Genomic DNA, 26,717 nt, shown 5'->3' with positions numbered 1-26,717 from the left:
TTAAGATTATATATAATGACACAAAAGAAATGTAAATAAATTACCATCTTTCCATATGTTAATGACAAATGGATCTTGAGAGGCTTTCAATTGTTGAACAATATTTTCATTTAAGGGGTCCATATTCTTCATGAGCCATTGTTTGGCGGAATAGTCAACCTTTCCTGCATAATGAATAACGGAGAAATCGGCTTCTCCACGGAAATCAGTTTTAACAAATTTAGGATGTCCAGAATGACTAGTTACGAGTTTGTCTACAAAACTCTTATCAGTTGCTTTTGGAAACCAACATTCTTCATCAACAAGAGCCATAATACCCATAGGTTTTTCAATCAAATCAATGGTTGGCTGTAAATCCAGACCAAAATCAATGAAAGTCCATTCAATACCTTCTCGCTGATATTCTTCTTGTTCAAGGATAAACATCTACAAATAAAAATCATGGAATGAAAATAACGCTCGAACCCTCCTCCTCTTAAAGTTATGCATATATTACGGTGTGATTAAACAACTGTTGTAGTTTTTCATTTGTGTAATTGATACACAACTGCTCGAAGCTGTTAAGATCGAAGATTTCGAATCCAGCAATATCCAAAATTCCAATAAAACTGGCACCTTGACGCTTTGTTCTGTCAAGAGAGCGATTGATTCTGGTTACAATCCATTTGAAGAGCCGCTCAAACATAGCTTTAGCAATGGCTTCAATTGCAAATTCGACTTGTTCCTACATTTTATAATCAAGAGTTATTTAAATGCAAAAATTTTATAACAAATTATCTGTGTACCTTTGTTTGAGCTTTGGTCACATAGTCACGACCAACTTTAATTCTAGGACGTAAAAATGACTTGCTAAGATCATTAACATTAAGACCAAGAAGATGAGCTATCTTCTGAGCGACTGTATTATCAGGAAGAATAGCTTGATCAGAATTCCGTTCTTGACGGAATTCCATGTTTCCAAAAAGCATTGTACCGGAGATGACTTTCCAAATTGATGCAGAGTCTTCTTCAGAAATGCCCATGATCTTCATTGCTTGATTAGTCAAGTTAAACTCTTCAGAATCATCGGTACCAGGAATGGTGGCAATTCCATTACTTAAGAAAGTATAATCTTTAGGATTCTCAAGAATGAATTTTTCTGAAAAAACAAAAACAAATTTAGAATATAAGTAATGATGAATATCTATTTTGCAGTGATAAAACCTACTTTTTTGTTCAGGAGAAGCTCCTGCCAATAATTGATAGAAAATATGGAATGATCTTTCATCTGAGGCTTGGCGAATCATACGCGCCTTTTCCAATAAATATGTTTCTAAATTATATTTAAAATAAAAAAATTAAGAATTATATTTCTTTTTTATCTCAAATTTCTTACCAATATTTGCTCCAGCAATGTATCCACTGGCATCAAAATTGATTCGAATAAATTTACCCTAAATAAACGTATAAAAATTAAATTAACATGGATGTGATATATGTAGAAGAACCATGTAATAACAATCATGTTTATTATTGTTGGAGCTCAGTGCATGACCCCCAGTTCGGTCTTAAGTGATTTTTTTCTAGACCGATTAGGCCATATACTTTGGTTAAGACCGTAGACCAAAATTTAATCGTTTTCAAATAGTGGACTGATTTTCTTTCCTAACATGATTCCCCTCATCGGTCAAACTGAGTTGTTAATAAGGTATAAGTATTACAATTAACCCGTCTGACGAATGAAATGTATTTGGAATCAATGTACATTTCCTCCTGTAGGAGTGATCGTGAATCAAACCAACGGGTAGGTGCTTTATTTCCCTAAAAAAGCGGCCAAAACTATAAAAATTGATATTATATATTAATTTTTACAAATACAATTGCAATTTAAGTTTTATATAACTTATTTATCAAAAATATATTAACTTCAATTGATTTCATATAATTTTTAAAGCATTTATATTTATAGAAATGTTAGAAATATAATTTATTTGATGATACAGGGCAAATAAAAGTAAACATAAATTCAATATATCTCATCAGATTCATCTTTTACTTTATCAATATAAATATTGATTTAGTATCTGACAATAAAATTTGTTTATTTCCTTTATAATTATATTTTTGAAGGTGAGATATTAAAGGGTCCCTGCTTATCAGAAGATGGTGAATCCGATATGTAAGGGAGTTAATTCTTAAGTGCTTCTCCAGCTTCTTCAGAATAAAGCCCAATTGGAAAAACAGATGACTCAATTACTTGTTTTTTATGGATAAACACTTCATTGGTAGATGGCGGCATAATGTATATATAAATATTGGTTGACTGACTAGAAATGGGGAACGTTTCATTATAGAGGGCATCCTCCCAAAATAAAAATTGAAATAAGAAAGATTTGACCATGACAAAAGTTTCGTCTTTGCAGGAGAAATGAACATCGATACATATATTTTTGGGGCAACTACTTTTTATATCAAACAGTACACGCGCAAGCCTTTATTGCTTCTTAAACCCTTTGAAAATCCATTGATTTTTTTAATAGCATAAGATATTCATTATATGATAATACACATATTTTTTAAATGACGCATAACAAAAAAAAAAATTACTTCATATGGAACCCTTCGAGCGCCACATGGGAGAGGGTAGCCCCCCCCCCCAATATATTTATCAACGTTCATTTCTATTGTCTTGAGACAAAATGGCTTTAAGGCAAGATGTCCTCAGCCAAAATAGTTCAATGCGAAAGTAAAATAGCACCGTTCTTCACGACCCGGTGGGTGGTTAGGTACCCTCGTTTAACTCTTTTTATTTACTTTGGGATCAACAACAATAATCAAGACAGCAACAAATGTATATATATATTTTTAAATAAAATGAGGTTATTATTGTAATTTATAAGACATACAACACCATAATATAATGTATATATATATATTTAAATAACTGTCGTCTCCAGCTGGGGTTGAAAAAGAAATACTTCAATATATATTTATGTGGATAATCTGAGACGGCAGCAGGATGAATAGTATGCGCGAGTAACGAACATCAATTTTGATATCGATACTCATAGAATAGATTATATATTCAATATGTATTCAGATCACGGTGGGTGGGAAAGCCTTGTACTTTTGATAATATTAAGAGATTCTACATTAACGTTTAACATTGGAATATGTAAAACCCTATGGTATGGTTACATTATATTAATACCGAGCCTTGCATAATTATTAGCGTTGAGACTGGGTTGAAGAACAATTATTTTCCTGATCGGTCTTAAGTGATTTCTACTAGACCGATATTTTGGTCCAGATCGCGGTATGAACCGAAGATCAAAATTTAAATCGTAGATCAAAATTTCATGTTCTAAAAAACAAACCCATGTTGGACCGAATTAGATAAAATTTGAACTATCTAAGAACAGTCTTGGATTTCAAGACTGAAACCCACCACTATCAATCATTACTTATACTTACATTTTTAAGTGTTTATTGTCAACTTTTGAACAGTTTTTAAAGATGAACTAATACATAGAGCTGACTGTTGCTATCTGTACACACAAAAATGAACTTATTTGATAAATAAATGATTAATCAATACGAAAAACGAAGGGAGATTTGTGCATTCATATACACTGGATTAGCTAGAAAGGAGTTTGTTGACCAAACTAGAGCCTTCTCGAAGACAATGCGATGTACAAGCGCCTAGAGGTCAAGGATGACATTAAAATCGTCCTGGAACTTGCATTAAGCTCAGAAAGCATTGCTTCAGGATAAGGAATTCTGGTCCCTAAAGAACCCAGATCTTAATCTATTAGACTTTTTTTCAATCTACTAGATGTATGTGGGACTGTAATAAGTTCTGAATGGGTCCAAAAAGTTTGCAAGAGCTTCCGTACCATAGATGGTTGTAATACATTGGCGTAAATGTATTTTCCAAAATATCAATGTTTGTTAATATAATTAGTTATTATTAAAAAGATATTCTAACATCGTTCAAATAATTGCTTTGACCTTTATTTTTTAGCCTGACTATGAAATTGGAAGGTTACAACACTTAACAATTTGAGTCACACTTCATAATAATTCTCACTCAGAAGCTCATTTGAAAAGATTATATTTGTTATACTTTAAATTGTTTGGAGCCTGAATATATCCGGGCATAAATAAGCCAAACGGAAACTTGGACAGCTCTAATGGAGTTTACTATGGCGAAATATAAAGTTTGTTAAGAGAGGAACATAATGTAAAGTTCAACTCTCACTGGGACTTCGCACATACAAATATAATGAAAGATAATATACTTACAAAACGGGAGGAATTGTCATTTTTGACGGTTTTTGCGTTGCCAAAGGCTTCAAGGATAGGATTTGCCTTCAATAATTGTTGCTCAAGTTCACCCTATAAATAATAATTTGGAGAAAAAAAAGAGAAAAAGAAAACATTTATTAATACAGATATAATAATTATTAATAAGTTGAGATGCAAAACTCTATAGAAGAAAAAGAAAATAAAAGCACACACAAATAAAGCGAAGGATACGAAGCAATCATTTTGTTTAGCTTTGTTTTTAGATTATGATGTAATAATGGGGTCAGGCTTGACCCGTTCACATTTTTTCATTCAGCCCTGAAAAAGTTCGTAGGACTTTTTACAAAGGAATTGCCTATCACGTAATCAATTTTTCTCCAAATTTAGTAAGTTACAAGGAAAAAAATAATCTCGTGAGACATATCCGTTTTGAGATACAACTAATCACATGACGTACACAATTTTTTCTACCCTTCCTATTCATAGACACTAAATGAAGAAAAAAGGTAGAAGGGAATTGTGTTTTTCACGCAGCTGTCGCAGGTAGGATGTCTAAAATTCAAATTTTAAAGAAAATTTACATAAAAAATTAGGACTTTAAGATGTTGAAGTTATTATTTATATACTACCAGCAGCTTTTTTATGGGTAAATTGACGGAGTTTGCGTAGATAGTTAGAGAGTAATTCCTAAGACTCTCCGCACCCCCTTGGCGAACAAAAAAGCTTGCCCACTCATTTGAAGTTAGTTATTTTTAGCAAGTGTCATCTTCACGTTGATTTATATGGGCGATCTTCTTTTCAACGACAATTTCTTATAATAAACATAACAAGATGAATAACGTCATTAACTGTATTTAAAATCAAATGGAAGAAGCCTAGCCGAGGTAACTTAGGCTCTTGTAAGATTTCGTATCAACTCCTTAAGTTTCTGTGAAGGCGATAATAACAGAAATCCTCATTGAGTATGACAGCATTCAAACACTACGTTCGGTAAGTCTCCGTGGAGTAGGATCACATTCACGGATCATTCTCGTTGTGAGTGTTATAAACGTAAATCTTTGATTCACGGGCCCTTTTGTTCTTTTTTTGTCCAATTATGACGTCATTTATTTTATAATGTTTTTATTGAAAATATGAAAATATCACCGACAAAAAGTATACTCGTATTTAAATAATTTAAACAAAAATTGATGACGTGGTCGTCATTTCGCCATTTGGTTGTAGCTTTGGTCCGGGGTATATGGAGAACAGTAAAAGGGGGGGGGGAAGCATTTTCTACTCAATATCCAAGCCTGAATATGGTGTCACAAAAAGGGGGAGAGTAGTGTACAGGGCTAAATGGGTAACAACAAAGTGCATGCATAGCTTACACATATCTATGAGTAAAATAATGATCTTGGTATCAAGTAAAATCCATATCAATACAATGAAATTAAAACTATGAATGTGGTGATTTATTAATCGTAAAAGATGCAGACATATAAAAAGACGAATGAAGTATAAATAGATAAGGCATGGGTCTAAAAACATCTAGATAAATAAAAGGGTTATTAGGTTACGTAATATGTGAATGAATCAATATATTGGCCCCCGTTGAACCGTTCAACAGGTTTTTTTCTCTCTTTCAATATTGCTCTTGATAAAGCAGTAAACGTCAATTCCAAAAAATTATTAAATAATAATGCCATTGTGTTCCAACTGTTTTTGGGCCTTTTCCGATTTTTTTAAATATTTTTTTTGTTAACTCTGTCAGACTCATTGAATAGAGTAAGACTTTTTTTTACAATATCTTGAAAGGAAAGAACGAGATTTGATTGAAAGGGAGGGACTATAGCAGATAAATAATGGCAGAATTTATTATGAAAAGAAGACGTGTGGCAAATGGTCCAAACTATTGATCACACGTCTTACCCATCTAAGTCTGCATCAGTGGACTATTATATTTTGTTCCTCCCCCAAGTGAAAAAACGACTTCTTGGGCTATCATTTAGAACCTTGAACAAGATACATTGATAAATAATAACATTAAAAGAAGTTTGTCATTAATGTATTACTGTATGTGGAAATATATTTGACCATTCGCATATTGAACCCCTAATTGCCCCTTCGTAGTTATAATACTACAAATAAAATCACAATGCTTTAAAAAAAGGACTGGACGAAGTGGTATATGTATATTATCAACTATATGAAATGAGGGATGAGTAATGAGACTATCAGTAATTATTCTTAAATAAATGAATAAATTAAAATTATTAATTATTGCCCAGTCCTGTGAAATAATCTACAAATAAAAAACCAAAAAATATTAACAGAAAGAGTAACAAATAACTTAATAGTTATGAATTGAATACTAACACTAGATTCCTTACTGTGTAGTCACGATCCGGAATTAAATCAACGGATTCGTCAAGCTTACATAGTTCGAGAGTTAAACTCATTGACGACTCCTGAGTGAAATCGGGGGGCAGCAGAAAAGAAAAGGAAAAAAAAAAAAGAAGGAGGAAAAAAGAATAGATAGAGATTGAGAAAATGTAGTATTAAATAATTGTTTTTTTTCCACATTTATACTTTTCTTCAATGAAAGAAGATGGAAAGTTTAAGATGTCAAAAGACTTCAAACAAAAACTTTAGCACACAAAGGAAGTAAAATTTGATAATCAATGCTTATGATGGATCTGGGTGTCACCAAACTTACGGCTCACTGATGATTAGTGAATTTGTTTACTAAAAAATGGATTTTTTGGGACTGATATAAGTTATTTGAGAGTTAAAAATATACTGAATAAATTAAGATTAAGTCAATTATATAACTTTTAAAATCCTCCACTAGAAATAAATAACAGTCCAATCAAGATAAAATTTGTCAGTCTTAGACCGATCCTTATTGGTGTTTTATGCAGCAATAAAAACGTATTAAATAACCTATGTCATTTCAGCTTTCAGCATAACCACTGTCAATGAAACAAGATACCTGAAGTTTGAAATAGAAGGTGGGTGGTTTCAATATATAATATTCAAGTATTATAAGTTCTAGCTATCATTATTTTCTTCGTTTTTATATTCTTTAATCTTAGCTAGGAGTATTTAGGGAACTGTAGAACTTTATTCACCCCCAGAACTAATTTGACTATAAAGTAAATTAGTCAAGTCCGGAATCGGTATTGATTCTAGTCTACTATGGTGTAAAATAAATGGCGATTCCCATTTTTCCAGAATTATTTAAACCCTTGCCTTCATTTTCAACTTTAAGATGATACATGTATAAACATTACTGCCCTTGAACTAAATATTTAAAAAATTGACTTTTCCCTTTACAATCTTACTTTTATCTTGACAAAATTAAACTTTGTATTGGAAAAAGTTTGGATCATGATCCTTCATCATTTTGCCACCACTTGAAATATTCAGCGGAGTGGTACCACCTCTTTTTATCAGTCCGCTTCTGACTCTAACCCTCCCTCTTCCACTCAAAACTAGATGATTTATAGTAAAATTTGATTAAACAAAATATTATAGTTTAAGAGTTTAATTTGTTCCTGGAGGGAGCTCGTAGGTCAAAGCTATTAATCACACAAGAAGAACTATAAAATAAGCTTAAAGCGGATCTTACATCCCATCACTAACTCTCAACTAGCTCGTATATTTCGTTATAGCTCGTAATATGACTGAACATAATTTTAATCCCAAATAATTACATCCAATCCGTGTTCATAATTCTTTCAGGCCTTTGGTGAAAACAATTTGGTGACCATTGCGATTTAGATACTTCATAAGAGTAGTAGTCTAATAAGTAAGCATATATTAAAAACAACGTGTACCCCCCAAAAAACGTTGTACAAAACAAATGGGAAAAATACATAAATGAAAACACACACAATGTTACCTTATACCTCAATCAATCAAATTGAGTAACAACAACAATAAAGTCTCAGTTATTCATTTGAATTAGAAAAACAAACTTTGCAAAAAAATAATAAGAAAAAAAAACACAAAAAAAAAGAAAAAAAAAGCAAAAAGTAAAAGGATAACTGTCAATTTCACCACCTACCGCGTATGCAATTTGATCAAGTTGAATATCCTTTAATCAGTACATAAAAAGGCATATAAAGATAGAAAATAAAAATGAAATAAATATAAGTACATAATTAAAAAATAAATATGAAAAATGCAAGAAGCATCTTTCGCCTTCATTCTATTCAGTCATAACTCTAGCAAAGGTACAATGGGGCATGAGCGTTGTCTACCTTCTTGCAGGAATGGGTAATTACTCGTCAGTTGGTAAAATATTGAGTACATTTGATGACTGAGCAAACATGTAGTTCATGGTTTTAAAGTGACGTCTTCGTCCATCTTGAAAACTCAGCAAGAAATCATTGAGATTATGTGGCACAAGATTATAATCGTTCGTTTCCCTTGCTCTCCCTCACCACGAGGTGGCCTGAGGAGAACCCCTCCAAAAGAGGAGAGTTAGAAATATTTTCATAAAAATGACGTCATATATTGATGGCCACATAAAAACACTCATTTTCATTTTTATTATAGTCTTTCAATAAGTGTTATTCTGTGCTTCTCAAAGTTTCTTTAAACTAAGACTATATAGTTACAAAATACCCAGTTCTACCCGAGTCCGAAGTTCAATTATCCATTTCTACTAAGATAAGAAAATTGACAACCATATTCCTTCTAAATAGTACTTTGTCTACATTGTCAAGGTCTTGCAGCCAGCAAGAAATTGTAACAAAATACACATGTTATTTTGTTTTATTAGCACAAAGAGCTTTTTTGTCCAAATAACCCCCTCTTAATTTGAATAACATAAGGAAGCATTTAATAAAATAGTATGATTGCTTGTAAGGGATGGAGAGTAACGAAGAGGAGCTTGTGGGAAGTTAAAAGTGTAAGTCTTTGTTGGACTCTGTCCTTGTTTATTTTCTTCTCCCCCTCGTCACAGCTGCTTGTAGATGATCTAAGTAAACCTCATGAAAGCTAAGCTGCTCTCTTCCTAAACATTTTTCAAATTGTCAGGGTAACCATGTATTTTTGGTGTTTTTTAAACATACTCGAAATTATACAGATTACCATCAATCAGTGGGTATAATCCCATGGCTAGCAAAGATATATTAGAGTACCCATTTGAATTCATAATAACGTAGCTACTATTAAATAAAATATTTAAAGAATTAGAAGAACAACGCCTCATCAGCTGAACGAAAAGAAAAAAGGTTGACAATTCATTTGAATTTTCCACATTACAACTCTTTAAGTTCTATATATGCTCTTTGGCTACTTACATAAATCAGAAAAGTAAACTGATAACTGAACAGGGAAAACGTAGAAATAGTATTTTTGTTTACCCAAAGCTTGTTTGCTTAATTTTAGTTAATTACTATTAGAGTTAACTAACTCCACCTTGCAGAGAATCTGTATTTAGTTAAAATAATCTGCTCAAACCACATTATTTTGAACTCATCATCAAAGACATGAGGGGGGTATCAAGATAGACATCTCTCTCTCTCTCTTCAAATAAGTACACATCATTAAAAAAAAAGAGAGGAAATTCAAACGTACACATTTCTCATCATCTATAATATACGTATGTAAAATAAACTTCCTCTAAATCATCATCAACATAATAATAATCTTGAAATGTCAATCTTCAGTCAAGGCAGCAATAAAATAAAATATTCAAAAAAGCGCAACAATTACTTTTTACTACGTACATAAAAAGCAGAAGGTTAATCCACATTTATAAAGGTAGGTATGTATAATTTAAATGACTGCCAACCATGATAATAGTAGGGGTATAATAACCACAGATAACTTCTTCAGCAGAGAGAGAGAGAGAGAGAGAAAGTAATAACTAGTGTTGGATTCGAGTATAAAAATTTGAGTTCGGTCGAATAGTAGTATTTGACAATTTAAATATAATATGTAATGTGATTTCTAGGGATGTACAAAAATATATATGATCCTTCCTAAATCTTTAAGAAGCGTTCGAATCGGACACCAGATCCCGCCTTCTCATGGAACACCAATACGTCAAGGGCTGAGCGCCAAATTCTCATAACTCAAAATTTACAAATATACGTGTTGTTGCCTATATATATATCATCCTATAAATCTAATAACTTATGTTATCATTTAAAAAAAAAGAAAAATTCAGACTGTTGAAATGAATTTATCTGATCTATTTTTTTGCACATTCTGAACTCTGTAAAGTAAATATTTGAGTTACGACAATTTGGTATTGAGCCAACGACTTTTTAAATGGCGAGACAGATTTTCGGTGTTGAGTAATTTTTTCTATACCGATCTGGAATGATATTTCAGTCCAAACGGAAATATCCTTTTATATAAGCTGTGTACAAGTAGCAACAAAAAATGAGTTGAATAAATGAAGGTTTTACAGTACTTGATATGAGGATCATGCAATAATTCAATATTCTATGTATGATCAATATATTAATGGTGAAATTTGGACTATTTAAATACAAATGACTAAAATATAATATATTTATGTGGCACATTAACAAGTTCAAATGCCCATTGTTATATTACTCATAAATAAATGATAACCATTTAGTTTGAATAGATCAAAATGAAATGATAGTCTAGTGTATAACTTTTGTTGTAATTAAATAATCAATTTAAAAATGAATAAATTGCAACATGTACACAACATATATAAAAAAGGAAAATGACGTAGGACGGAATTTTACTAAATGTAGGACCGAATCTGTTAAAATGATTACGACCTTAGCCCGCTTGAGAATTTTCACATTGACACCGAATATTACAAGTGACGTAATTATCAAGAAATATTACCCAATTTGTAGACGAATAAGTAAATATTTTGAGTTTTGTTTATAATTCGAATCCTAACGCCCCTAGAGTTCGAATAATAATCGAATCCAACACTATATACTTCGTAATAACTCATTATTTTTTTCATGAAAATATTTAAAATATCTATAAAAAACAATTATTCAAAAACCTGATAAATGGCTCAATTTAAAATGTGTGCAGTAGTAGAGTAAAGAATGAGGTATCTCCATAGAGAAATACAGCCATAGAGACGTCAAGAGTGGCGAATGATTGAACAAAGGTATCAACTAACAAAAGCGGTATAATATGATATCACATTTGTTTGTTGTTCTTACATTAATAATCGGCAATTCCAACTCTGATAATGTACAAAAAAGTCAAGGAATCAACTACTTTCTTTCAGTTGAAGACATTGAAATTATAATACACCTTCATTGAGACATTTTCATTTACAAAAATGATCACTAAGGCGTAATCTAACCACTCAAAATCTCACAAGATCTCAAATAGTAAATCCTAAGAGGAAGTCGAATTTCTGTCAAAAAATTCCAATTACTCAGTGACACAATTTTCTTGCGATATAAACTTTAGTTTTGAGCTTGGATTTTTTGACATTTCACAATGTCTTAAGTAATAATCTGAGATAAAATAATATATCTTGATATACGAGGTCAATTCGTTCCTTGACAGAGTTCGTAAGTCAAAGCAAAAACTAAAAACAAATTAAATATAAAGTGGTTCTCGCATTCCGTTGTCAACTCTCATCTTAATAGAAATTCGTATGTTGTGGCACTCGTATCTCAGGGTATTACCTTATATGTGTTTCTAACCTTTACTCACGTTAATTTGCTGCAAACTGAAAATTTTAATCTACTACAACCCTAACGCCACATCTATCATGCGTATACATGCAATTTTACTTCCAAGAACTTTGCATATTATGATCTTCAAACCTCAACAACTTAAAGAGGTTCTGTGATTTAAAGTGTTTCTTGTTCGGCATATTAGTCATTTATCAAGGGATTTTTATCCACTAGAAAACAGGCATACTTTAAATCACAAAAACCTCTTCATCTCGAGAGGATGAGTTGTTGAGATTTGAAGATTATAACATGCAATGTTTTTTTTTGTAAATAAATGGTCTGTATACGCATGCCCGATGTGGTAATCCGCCTTTACCCCGCCAATCGACATCCCTCTCTTGTCTCTATGTAATTCTTTCTCTATGGTCACCCCCTCAAACAAAAAGATTAAAATAAATATATATGAAGAAATGAGCAGCATTAAGGAGGAATAATAATGATAAACTGTGGGAAATACTTACGAAGCTTGGACTATCCGTCTATTTTTGGTAGAATGTTGAGGATGGCACAAATGCGTATAATATGAATATTAAATTTAAAGTGTTCAAGAAAGGATGGCGTGAAAAATATAATATAAAACAAAAAATATTTGTTATAAATATATTGTAAAGAGTTTGTGAGAAGAAATGAGTGTAAGAGAAGTGATTTTTTTTTTTTTTGATTTCATGCAGAATTGTTTAAATGTGCGTGTTTTGATGATCATGTTTTGTTGATACAATATATAGAGGTAATAAATTGTTTGTTGTTGAGAGATGTTTCGTTGTCGTTGATGAGGTGATGGTGTTGGAAGTAGTACATGTGTATGTAGATGAGGAATGGAAGGAGAAACAGAAAAAAAATAAAAATAGTAAGACAGTCAAAAATTAAAGAAGGATATCAAAATAATACGTAAATAAATTTATAAAATATAACCAAAACTATATTATAACCAAGTGGCGAAAAGAAGATACAATTTCTGTCCAATTAAAGTTGGATATGAGAATACTTATTGGTCCACTGGAGGACTGAATGTATATACGGTGCTGTACGTTCTAAAACGTTTGCATTGTTAGTTAGTTTTTGATAGATATTAAGATAAGACGTATTTTGGTATGACCCGCAATTTTCGACTATTGAAAAAAATATCAATATTCTTCATAATGTAGCATTTTTTATTATAAAATAGCTATTTTACTAGAATACAAAATTGAGTGAGATATATTCTCAATAATTGTATCTGCTGCTCAATTTTTCTTTTTCGCATAAAACTTAAAAAATGACCATTTTAAGTTAATTTAAATTAGATAGATCAAAAGCTCCTTGTTATATCCTGTATATATGCAATTATATCAATGAATTTGATGACTCAACTGCTCAAATTGAGGATTTCAATACTCATTTAGCATCAAACATGATACGTATGGCGTTTTAGAGTTGTTAATTAAATTAGCAAGAATAATTATGCAAAGAGATGGGCAGATTGGATGCTTCAAACAAATAAAAATATATATAGGGGGGAAGAGTTTTCTCATAGCCAAGGAAATCTCCTCAAGATAACAAGTTCTTACCACCACTTTGTTAAATAGTTTTGGAGCACTAACTACTTACTACTCTATGTATATATATCTTGTACTTAAGAATCTTAATTAATGTTCCAAAAAAACGTGCAAAAACCCCCGGTATTTGACAAATAAATATAAAATAATCAAAGAATTGACATGCATCTTCAAAAGAAGGTGGTTGCAATAGGAAGAAGAGGAGAAGGAAGAAACATGCTCCTCTCGTCCTTTCCTCTCCTCCTGTGTGCCCGCGTCCTCCTTCCTTGAAATTTTTTGGCTATCAAGTGAAGAAGCCTTAAAAGTTAACATAAAAACTATTGCATATGAGCCAGTTATTTACTTATTATAAATGAATATATACGACGTAACGTTCTAGTATCTAGAGCAGATATACTTACGGAGGAAGGGATGTGCGCAGAGGATTTGGGTTTAGAGGCCGCAACGTATGCCAAATATTGAATAACTTTTTTTGTGTTTTCAGTTTTACCGGCTCCAGACTCACCAGTACAGAGAATACTTTGATCCTCACGATCTGCAAAAAAATAAAAAACGAAGATTATAGTATAAATGTTACAAAGAAAAAATAATTTTATAAAGGCAAAAGTTTTTTTTGTTATACATAATTAATAACTATTCAGCAATATTTATGAGAATCACATTCTATCAGTTGTATATATGCTGTCTTTTAGAGGAGTGGTTCTCAAACTGAGGTGTACTCCCTCTAGAATACAACCAAAATGACAAAATTCTGTCAAAAATTATCTATTCAAAATAATGGTTGTGCTTGGAGATCTTAATATTATCTCAGGTGGTACACAATGAACAAAGTTTGAGAACAAAAGTCTTAGTCTAAGTCCATATTTTTCATACCTCCTTTCAACTTCGACAAACGTTGGGATTTCTCCTATTTTCTCATATTATATAAAAATGAAATCAACCCTGGTATGATGATGTCATAAACACAATAAGGTAAATACTGAAAGACGTAATAATGAATCTACTGATGACGACATTTGTACTATCAAAATAAAACAAGGTTTTTATTGACGTCACAAATGACATAAAACACCGAAATTATGACTCTGTTTTGGAGATATATCTACCTACATAGTTAGACTCTAATATGTGATATGCGTCTCATGAAAAACATAACATATCATGTTTTATTTTATACTTTGATATGAAACTAAATAAATAGTTTGATTATTTTGGGTAATTGAAAAATATATTAATTACTGGAAGCTTATACATTTTGAATGATTTAAGATACATATATATTATAGATCTTGGTTTACAAGGTGGCCAAATTTCCAGTTAAAGATATGAAGAAAACTGGATCTTATGGCTTTAAAAATTATTAAATCAGATTTGATTGGTTTCCGACTTGATGCCAAAAATAAACATCAATGTTGAAAAAAATCAAACTAATAGCATGTGGTCTGCGATACAACATAGTTTTTTGGTAGATGGTGAAAGTTTAAGTCTAAATGTATTTTGTCCGTCTTACTATGTCATAATCGTAACACAAAGCAATATTAATTCCCCATTTACCTTCATCAATAAGAAATACATACAATTTGGTTGTTTATGCCTTCAAGATACTCTATAGCAGTGGGCTTTAATCACTTTTACTTCAATTACCCAATACACCCTAAATGACGTCACGAGGGATATATTTTATATAAAAGGACAGATAAGTGGGAACTGGACCGTGGTCCTAAATAAGAACAAATGCAACACTGACGATAACTTGTCTTAAATTGAAGTTCAGCTTATAGTTAAGTCGATTTGGTGGAACTTAATGTTTTATACCAAGTAGAGAAACGAGGACCCACGTGATCAATACCTGAAAAATGTATTTGTGTAGATAAACTTTTTTGTCCGCTAGAAGTACTCAATAGTTATTATTAGGAGTTATGTTGTATTCTAATATATTTGACTTTTTAGAAGATGCTCATTCGAGGTTCGGAAGACGGACTCAGCTTAGATAGACTATGGAGTACAATTCAACTCTGTAGCCAAAGTTCCCACCTTTTACAATAATTGACCATTGTATATTAAATTATACTTTTATCATTATACTATTAATTATTATTATAACAATTAATAAATCAATGTATAATTGAAAACTCCTCTTTTCTTTGGTGGTACATAGGAAAAAAAGGAAAAATCAAATAAGAAAATAATTTATTCTTTCCCCATAGGAATTTTAGAGTGTGAGGCGTGCTTCACCCCTCTTTATTGTATCCCAGTCTACGTCATTATAAAATAACTGAGTGACGTCATATGAAAAGCGACATCTTGCAAAAAAATGTTAAAACACTGCACCATTGTATCTCCTCTAGCAAATGGTCGCGTTTCGTTACTTTCCTTTAATGCTTTAGTGCAACTGAAACATAGTATACATACTTCATTATAGTTTGCTATTGCAATTTCAAACCATCTCCCCCCACCCCCTACTAGTGTAAGTAATTTGTACATAGCCCCTTATGAGAAATTAACACTTGCTGTTATAATAATATTACTTCTTTTTTTTTACATCTCTATTATGATAAATAGATATATAAATTCTCCTCTTATCGAAATACCAGAAGACTAGCAATTGCTTTACGTAGATAATCCTAGCACGTGAACAGTGACATTTAACATATATGCCTTTACCTAAGTCCAATTAGGTAGGCCCCCAATGAGCTTTGTTTGTTGATATATTTGATTGTATGACCTTTCAATTGTACACGTATGTAGGTACTTAGTGTTGGGTTTGGACCTGAAAATCCTAGCATGATAACGTTAGGATTTTTAGTGGGCCTAACTAACTTGGTCCTTTAAATAAGTTTGATGGGGCCGGAAAAATTCGATTTCTTTTGAATTTCGGTTTAAACCAATTCTATAGATGAATTGTACATGAAGTCATGAGTGATGGTGAACCTACAATGACGTCATATGAAGTTAAATGTGTTGCATCTATAAGATTAATAGAACTAATAAATAAGTTTGTCCGACTTTCTTTATGTGATATCCAACATAGAGACATTTTTGATCCAAGAAATAAAAATGTCATATTACGAATGAAATTTTGCATGCGTTTTGAATGTAACATCGGGCGTGTCGTCATATTAAAAATGAAAAGGGAGAGTTTACTTAGTATTGAGTTCGGTATGTAAACATATATGGCAATGTACCGCTAGTAGTCATATTTGTTCAAAGCATCCATTAGGATAGGGGATAAAATGGGTCCATAGATTGAGACCGAAAAAATTGGTCCACTATTTGCAAATCACTAAATTTCCATCTACTCCGGTGTGGACCAAATTATTAGTACAAATCGATAAATAAAAACACACTTAAGAACAAACCGGGGGGGAGGGGAGGAATTCGGTGTTTGACCGTGTCTCAACATTAGTAAGTATATAGGATGGAGATAATCATCGTAGATGTGGTAGTAGTAGTTAAATTTGAGCAGGGCTTTTAGACCTCACAAGGAAGTCGAAAGATAAATATTATAAGCTCCTTGCAAATAACGATACACACACACTCATTATATATAAAAGTTAGCAATACTTGGTCTTTATATGGAAGGCAATACTTGGCCATGAGTGGATACTTATGCAACAACAATAAAGGGAGAGGAAAGAAAGAACACAATTATTATGATTCTTTATTTGGATTCAACTCTACACGCTTCCTTGAGTACTATTAATAATAGTCTATTATTATTGGAGCAGTATAAAAACCAATCAAATATGGGGAATATTATCAAATAATATTTTTTAAAAACAACAATACAAAAAAAATAATAATAACACCCAAATAGCCCGTGATAGTTTCTAAGCTTTTGATGTACTCTTCCGTAAATCCTTAGTCAAAGTCGGACGTAGAAGTTGTCTTATAAAACAATATTTGCCCAGCTGACATATATATCAGCGAGTGAGGTCATCATCAACCCATCTTCCCCGTTTATGGTACAATATTGTTATGAACAATGATTTTAATCGGTGGATTGATATATCCAAAACCGGATTGAACTTTGCGTGTGCTCATAAAAGACAAAGATGATTTGCTGCGGAGTTATAATTGTATGTCCTTGTAACACTCATAATAGAATTGAGGATCGACATTGGAACAGCTGCTTGAAGCTGATCCAATGAAACGTTATGAACTACTCTCTTACTACATATTCTTTCAATTGTCGGGGTTAGCATCTTGATTTTCGTTTTTTTTTTAAATTTTTACATGCACCGGTTAACATCCCTAGTTATGAATAATAAATACTTTAGTGATACCTAAGTTATTAAGAATAACGACAAACAATTATTCTCCTGCATGAAAAATATTTGTAGCAGTTTCACTAAACGAATTCAAAAGGGCAAGAACAAACTACAAGAATAATTGCAATTCTAGGCTATGAAGTCAAACTACTAATAAGGTAAAAACACTCATGTTCCATCGATAAACTGAGGTACCTGCCTGAAAATGCGTAGAGGGGCTTCTAAAAATTACGGACGTTGTTCAAGGACGGGACCAGTTTGTAGGTATCATATTAAGGGCTGATACAACCCTACTGGAGACTCGGTCCGATACCTAAGTTTGAGGGAATTATTTAAAATTATAAGGGTCTCAGAGGATTTACATACTTAGACCCAACACTTTTTCTCTTTAATTCATGCCATCTCCATAAAGTTAACATAATATGTAATGATTTGCATATATCTACTATGCGTGTACAAGTGGATTTGGAGAGTCCCTCTTTAACTCCCACTCGAATTACATACATTATCAGGGATGAATGATGATGTAACAAAAGGATGCCAAAAATGGACAAAAGGAACTCTCAAATGATAATTATTAGTAAACCAGTAATACCTTGACATAACGAGTTTAATTTGTTCCTCCTGGACGAAGCTCGTAAGTCAAGACAATTTATATGATAAGAAAGAGCTTTATACAAATTAAGCTTGAACTGGCTCTTGCGTCCCGTGATCAATTATCGACCAGCTCGTATCTTAAAAAAAACAAACAAACTCATGTTTCAATACCTATTTTTGCTGCTCAGAATCCAGCTCGTATCTCAAGGTATTAATAATAATGACAATATTTCCTGACTGACTATTCCAAGTCTCTAAATATATTTACCCCAAATATTCGTAATAATTATATAGTTGCAAATGTGATTATGGGACTAGTAAAACTTTTCTGGGAAATCAATTCAATATATGAAATGAAATGAGTGTTGTGTCGTTAAAAAACACCAGGGTTGTATTTATCGTAAGGAGGGCTAGATAAAAAAATAAGTGTGCGGGCCCTTTTTTGCATTAATTAAAGTTAAGTAAATCAATTCATAGTCCTTTAAAAAAAATAATTTCACTTATTTTCTTGGAAAATAAAGTGCAGGACCATTGAATATTTTCGCTCGAAGATCTTTTTTTTACAAAATAATAATTATATTTTCAAGACTTCACCATGCTTTCCTATGTTTAGTGTACACAAATGGGTCGGTTATTTTTTCTACATCATTACATATACAGCGTGGGGATTTGAAATCCGAAAAATTAAGGATAATGTATATTAGAAATGATTTCCCATAATTAATTCAACAATTCACACATCCCTTTTGCTCTTACATAGTGAAGTAAATCCCTCAAACCTACAGCTACAACCACATCCTCTAACCTGGGCCGGAACCTTGATGAGGAACTCCTTGTCCATGAGGGCAACTGCTCAGAGAATGGAAACCCTTAAAGAGTAAACAGTGTTATGTGTCTCTCCTCCGCAAGACATAGTAGTCCAAGGAAGCAACATTTCCTTTATCCTGCAGGGCCTTCAGGAAGTATATGAAGTTCGTCGTTTTTTACACTTATAAAGATGAGGAGTCTTCCTTGCAGGTGTTCCCGACCCATCAGACAGATTTAGTAATTTTTTTAAATACAATATTGTCAATTAAATTTGATGAGCACACATATATAAACATATATCTTGTTTCAGATTTGTTTGCCACAATTCTATGTTCTCGGCCAGATGTGTCATCTAAGTATAGGCATTTAAATGCTTGTATGTAACATGTATGAAAATCAAGGATGTAAATATTTCAGAAACAAATTTCACCAATGGATATTTATTTTTGACTGTACAAAGAAATCAACCGATGCACACAAGCAGAGTTTATTTAATTATTATTTATCGGCACTAATTCTGCAATACATATAAGTATTATGTACGAATTTACGGATAATGAAAGGGTTCTTCTCACTTCTATGGATGTAAACATGCAATGAACTACACATAAAGGTAATTCCATCTATATACAAATGGTATGATAAAAGCTAATAATCATACACAATGAGAGGCTAGAGGAGGCAGGGATAGGTTGCAACAGTCCTTTTTCCCCTCCAACATAAAAAAAGGCTACATCCATGAACTTACATTACAATTGTATAACATAGTATTAATGTGGCATTTTTGTCCATTTTTACTCACGATAATAAATAAATCCTGCTTTTGAGGGATGAACATAGTTGTATTAATATGACTTTGTAATATTTTTTAATTTGTTTTTTTGTATGTAACTGATAAGATTTGAATGATTGATTATTTTGCTATCTGTTAATATAATTTCATCAAAATTCAAAAAGTGAGGATATATTTGAGTTATAGTAACGCTCAGTTCAAATGGGTTAGTTGCGATAAGTGTACAATTTTTCTAGTATGGGGTATTATTCTCTTAATTATTTTATATAATTAGCACTTCACATCAAGCATGTTTTTTTTTTTAAAGCCAGAGCAAGAGTTTTTTTTTACAAATGAATCTATGGTATAAATCATAATATATCTGAACCTATTATAAAACATTATGAAATATTTAGTTGGTTATTCATTAAAAATAGTATTTAGTCTAATTTTCTTGATTTCTCACTCAAATTTGATATTTTTTAACTGTAGCAACCGTCCCTAACTACGAGGACAGTCGCAACATTTGACTACTGAATGACATATTATTTAAATAGATTCAAGCAATAAAAAGAAATCATTACTTTTTAATTCCGAATTCAATTCTTAAATTTATTTAAAGAAAATACTCATTTAAGGTACAATTCTTTAAAAACTGGGGGAAATACGGTTTATTCTTCAAAATTTAGGATTTTGTGAAAAAATAACTATTTTGGAAGAATAAAAAATCTTTTTTAATGGATTTTCTCTTAAATGGATCTGTTTTGTCGATTTATTTCAATAGTAGAAAATAACGGAGCATACCAAAAGACCGATGTGAACATGCGTACCAACATAATAAAAAAATAAAACGACCTCATATGTATGTGGGGCTAAATTTTGGTGCGTCAAAATGAATCCAACTTTTGAGTTGATGAGCTACAAACAATAAGTGTTTCAACGCCCCCGGTCTACCCTACAAGTATCCCTACTGCGTTGATAACTTTTCATTTTTAGCCTTGAAACAAATATATAATATATATAAAATAACTCAATCCATTTATGTTTGTACCACGGTTCGACTCTGTGTATCTATTTATGAATATTAAATGGCAAGTTAATGATATTTTCATGAATTCTCTCTTGATTCCCTAGTAGGATATGCTATTATATATATAAATTATTATAATATAATCAAAGAGCGATATGATATGTATGGGTACCTATAAAGCCATATACCATAAAAATATTAGACATAACGATATTCTAAGTATAGGGAGTTGTTCGTCTTATGAGAACTAACTCAATAATAAAAAAGAATCCAGAAGTACTTCATAGATTCAATGGAGGGTGGCGGATGTTATCATATGATAGGGATGGGCTCGGGTAATACACATACCCGGAACATCAAAGTAAAAAGTACACACATACATATTACTCCAAAGAACCTAGTATTGGATCTTTATTTAACTGAGTTAAGACAGTTTTACCATGACTGTAGCTTAAGACAAAGATAAATGTACGTGCCACTTTCTTTCCTTCTTGTAATCAGAAATACATTTCGAATCCTCATTTTCTTTGAAAATAAAATGAGGGCATTTTATTATGTTGTTTTTTTCTTCAAATAAATTTAAAGAATGTATTAATGAGTTCATGAAAATTCTACTATTTGTTGAGACCTATATGTATTTTTAATAATCTTTTCAAACTCTGCAAGAAATGCTTACGACGTTTACGTTTAATATTGCTTATTTCAATCAGTGATCGCCAGGGATACAATTCATAAGTAGTGAGCTGGAGCTGAGGCAATTTCATATAAATGGCATCATATCGATATTTTTCATTGTTATAGTCTTTCAAAAAGTGGGTTAGCCAATAGTCCACTGTCCTCTCCCTATTCCAATGACTATGCTAATCAGTCATTATGGTGCATTACTTAGATACATTAGTACATTATTCTGTCATTCTTAAGGTTCTTTGTAACTGAGGGTGTAATAAAGCAAAACATTACTCGTGGGCATTTAAATACTTTTGATTTAGCTACTTTTTAAAAAGAGACAACTTTTACTTTTGAGATACAAAATAATATGTAATGGATTGATAAATAATTGTGACCTGTCACAAATGGGAGTAAATTATCTTCCATCACCCGTGAATGATAAATTTGCTAATCTATAGTGAGATATTTTTGGAATGATGGATGAAGAACAATTAATATTTCTACTCTTCACAATTTTACATCCACATCTTCATCATCTGTGTGTTAAAAAAAATCCTATTGAGACCATATAATAAATATTTACATCTAGTAAAGGATTGAATGATTTAAAATTTTCCAATTACAAAATAGATAGAATCTGGATATTATGAGCAATTACATACTAATGACGTAATAATGAGGGATACGCGAGTTCATGCTTAGTCCGTGGGTTGGGCTGTGTATCTTAATCCCGCAGTTCTAATAAAAATCAGCTCTTTAATTTCTCAGTAGTATTTGTCATATTTCATACAAAACAAGTGTCCACAGCTCTCAAGTCTCACACAATAGGCTAGAAACTCAAGATGGTCAATTCTTTCTTAACGCTACGAGTTGAGTTACAAAATTATAAAGATACGAGGCATAGAGGCATAAAAAAGCCAACCTGTATCTCACTAATACATTGATACAACAACATTAATTGATGGCGTTCACGACAATGACTTTCAAAATGGGCTCTCAATGATAAGGACTAACGGCAATTATTATCTCTTTGAAAATAATAAGTACGTGTGTGTTGGATGATCGAAGTAAATATTTGATATAAGGGAGATTTACGTGTTATATGCAACTTCCATGTTTTTCACCTAGCGTCTTATTTTTAATTATTATTTCGCCAGTCTTTTTGGCATTTCCGTACTGAAGCCTTCTTTTCATTTTGATCTATCAAAGTTACTAGTTCATTTTTTAGTATCTACAAGAAATAGAACCATCCGTGAATTACTGATTACCTTATATATTTAGAAGTGAGGTGAGCTATTTAGGTCATATTAAATACTCTTAAGTGAAAAATGGAAGGCAAAATAAAAAATGTTGATATTATAGTCTGCGCTGATGATCCCAACATCATGAGCATTGTCTCAGTCTGCAGCCAGACGGTCTGGTGGGGCAGAAAACGACTTGAAGCTGGATATAACATTGAAGACAAACTTCAAAATGACTTATCAACCAAACTAACACGATAAGCTGGCCGGGAGACCTACGAAACCAATACAAGAAAAATGCTAATTGTCCCGTAAAAATTGCTGGTGGTAAGTATCTAAGGCTTGAGAAACAACCTATACTTAGCCGGATGCAAAAAAACACTCGTCTCCAACCCTGTCAACACATCTTACACATAATGAAAATAGGGTCATGTTCTTCAGTGACGAAAGAACCTTCATTGTTGATACTGTTATTAACAAGCAAAATGAGATATATAAAATAAAACCATTGATAAATCCCGGGAAGACTGTATCCCAAGAAAGAAACACGTATCCTGACCTTCCAGACCGTCTGGTTGCTGACTGATAGCATGTTCATGATTATTTAATCTGACCATTAATAGCTGACCTCACTTCTAAAAACTGTCGGGCCAAAAAGTTCCAGCAGGATGTTGACAACAAACCACACACGAAACCTCCTAAATTTTCATTTTAATAACATTGCAAGACATTTGAAACACTGGATATGTACTTGTATCTCAATATGTACATATGACAATACATGTATTCATGGGCATTCCTTTCAACGTCATTATCATGGGGGTTAAAGTGTATATATGTCCCCTACTCTGCTGCTCCATCATCAAACAACGTGGAGGTGGGAAAAATCCCCATGAAGAAAATGTAACGCCATTTTAAATCTGATTCCTGACATATATATATATATATATATAATACAGAGGAGGTTTACGGGCAAGAACATGAAATCATAATCAAAGTGGTCTGGATATTATGAATGCACTTGGCGAGCCAGTCGTCGTCTCACACCTCCTCCTACAGCAGTATTAATACATTGAAATAGAAAATGATTTATTCAGTAGATAATATATTACAGGATTTGTAATTACGTATATATATATAATATTTAATCTCAATATATGGATGCATTTATTTTTTTGCTTAGAAATAAGAGAAGTAAGTAAACGTCGGATAAAGAAAGACTTTTCCTTCTCTTTTTTATCTCCTCCTTTCAATATGAATGAAATGAGATCATACATAATTTAAGTCATTATTAGACAAGTGTTAATAATAGAACTAAGAATGATATTGTATCGAACAAATATATACATACAGGGTGGCCGTCTTGCAACCCATTTTTACTTTTGGCTTAACACAAAATATAAAGAACTGAATCAAACGCCAAAGCCGTCCCATAGAACAATCTTTGATAAATGGGGTTGTCATGATAGATTTTTAGTCTTCATGAATCAAACTTCTATAATTTTAATAAGCCTAATTTATAGTTTAATTAAGGCTTAAAATAATGGCAAAATATTCTCGTATTTTAAAGATACTATGTATAGGCTTTACACAACTAATGCATCTTTCCTTATTATAATATTAATGAATATTATACATTGATTGTTAACGACCAATCAAAAGGACAAAATAGATTGTAAGTCGTTAATTAAGTACTGACATAAACCAACCAAATGTATTATTTTACATCAAATATCCTACATGAAGCCCAATATTTCATAGACATATAGGCTTTGTAATAAAAAAGAAAGGGCCTATTTTGGTATTTTTTTTAACACAGTGTAGTTTAAAGTTAGAAAATAACGAGTCATATCTGGATATACTAAAAATACGCTTGTAGTCAGCTTTCCCTCCGATACCATTTTTTTAATAAATAAAATACTTCGCATAGAAGGAACATGTAATAAAAAATCCACATTAAGTCACCTTTTTCTTCTATTTTTGGATATCAACTTCCTCCGAATATGAAAAAAATTTGAACAAATTGGGATTTTGCCTTTTTTTATAGGTACAAATCGTAAGTTTGCACCAAATTCTATCTTTCTTCTTAATTTTATTTTCCTTTGCTTGTCAATCAATACACGGATAGACATAATGAGTGATCCCTCAAAAAACACATGTAATAACACAAAAAAAATAATAAAATACATTTGAATAGTAAAGATATGGTTGTTTTAAATTATTAACATGAGCCGTCAAAATTGTGGTTTTTTAAAATACACTTCGGATATATTCAACTTCTTATCTGAAGGATAGAAGTTTCCTTGATCCAGATTTGTCTGTAATAAGAGGTGGTAACGCAAGGGAAGCTGAAGAGCGACCCCTTAGTGTAGTTGGTGACCTCTTAAAGCAGATTTCCTGTTTTTTAACAATTATAAATTTGAAAACTGGGAATGACACTCTTAAAGCTTAGACGAGGTTTGACTGTATTTCAATTTGTTTAGATTGAGGTATTTTAAATGTGATATGTAGAATTGTTTTTGAAACACATTACTTATTCTTACAAGTGCATCAAGAACCATGCATTTAATAGGGATAATGTACAGAAAATAATAAGAAGAAAAACAAAGCAACCATTACCTCTTGCGTCTGAGGAAGTGGGTTCGACTCAAAACATTTTTTTAAGAGGTATGTTGGGTGATTTATTATGAGTTTGCCCTTCAAAGACTATCATCATGAGTAAAAAAAATGATAATAATAAAAACGTAATGTTCCTTCCCTACCTTTTAGTTATCATGTGACTGTATTTTGTATGCAACCAAGTCTATTCATAATAATGATACATAAATATATCCCATTCAAACCCTTAATTTGCAAACCATAAAAATCAATTCCTCAATACTATTAAGAAGATAGCACTATAGAAATTCATGATATCATTGCAATCCAAAAGTAAGGGGAACATGGTTAACCATCTTAGAGTAATTATTTACTCGTGCGCGAAATTTGGATACTTAGTAAGGTCGTGGAATAACTGGTCAGTATTTGTTATCAATGATTTTAATCAGGAAACATGCTATATCGAGGAATGAAAGCTAAATGTCGTAATCCAAACATTTATATTACATAATGTAGCTTGGAAACTCTGTTCTTTCAGTATGAAGAATGGTGATTTGGTTCAATAAAATGGATATGAGAAAATCTTTTCATGAGTCTGAATTTGTTTGTTTTTGAAGTATTAAAAATGAATATTGGCAATGTCGTCGCTAGACCCTTTATGAGGTTTTGAGACACCCACGCCATTTTTTTAAATCATATCTAATATACATTTATTTTTCCAAAATAGTGGAACAGAGTAGTCTAAAATGTAGCAAATTGACGTATAAAATAATCAAACATGTTCATATGAATTTTTTTGAGCCTCTGAGGTTATCAAGAGGCTATTTTTGACCGAAATTAAACCACATTTCCCATCTCTCTCTGTCTTTTTTCTTCTACCTTCATTCTTCTTTTCTATTCCCCTCTATTCAGGGCCTGCAACAAGGGCACCCTCTACTAGTATATGTAAATAAAGTAAACCTATTTATATAAAGGTGTTTTAATTTTCGGGGCTAAAGCCCCCCAAAAAAAAAAAAAAAAAAAAAAAAAAATATTAATGAAAGCTAGTAACAACTGGTTACTGTGACTTTCTAGATACTTTTTAGATACGAATATTTGCCCTCAACCCTCAATAAGGGGTACAATTCCTTTATTGTTCATTTCTTGTCTCCAATAACTATTTGAATTATTATTAACTGCCACCAATCAAGCTCAGTGATCACTCCAAGTGAGAGTATAT

The 26,717-nt window shown here is 31.8% G+C and overlaps 1 protein-coding gene across 9 annotated transcripts in view; it reads right to left on the bottom strand.

Moving 5' to 3' along the window:
* Positions 1 to 26,717, bottom strand: part of zip (myosin heavy chain 10) — a 46,644-nt gene that overhangs the window by 8,234 nt on the left and 11,693 nt on the right. For 4 of the 9 annotated variants that reach the window (XM_040713903.2, XM_040713904.2, XM_040713899.2 and 1 more), the window contains exons 4-12: positions 13,915 to 14,048; positions 12,440 to 12,457; positions 8,339 to 8,368; positions 4,285 to 4,377; positions 1,376 to 1,433; positions 1,208 to 1,312; positions 786 to 1,138; positions 497 to 724; positions 45 to 426 (exon numbers count right to left, since the gene is read on the bottom strand). In XM_040713903.2, the coding sequence (XP_040569837.1) occupies positions 45 to 426; positions 497 to 724; positions 786 to 1,138; positions 1,208 to 1,312; positions 1,376 to 1,433; positions 4,285 to 4,377; positions 8,339 to 8,368; positions 12,440 to 12,457; positions 13,915 to 14,048 (1,401 nt within the window). Of the gene's footprint in view, positions 1 to 44; positions 427 to 496; positions 725 to 785; positions 1,139 to 1,207; positions 1,313 to 1,375; positions 1,434 to 4,284; positions 4,378 to 6,659; positions 6,744 to 8,338; positions 8,369 to 12,439; positions 12,458 to 13,914; positions 14,049 to 26,717 lie in introns of those variants that run through there. The other 5 variants (XM_040713900.2, XM_071889197.1, XM_071889196.1 and 2 more) reach the window with 4 other exon arrangements.

The sequence above is a fragment of the Lepeophtheirus salmonis genome, chromosome 6, assembly GCF_016086655.4.
Source record: "Lepeophtheirus salmonis chromosome 6, UVic_Lsal_1.4, whole genome shotgun sequence".
Taxonomy (NCBI): domain Eukaryota; kingdom Metazoa; phylum Arthropoda; class Copepoda; order Siphonostomatoida; family Caligidae; genus Lepeophtheirus; species Lepeophtheirus salmonis.
Note: the sequence above shows the minus strand (reverse complement) of the source record. Positions and strands in the feature narration are given on the sequence as shown.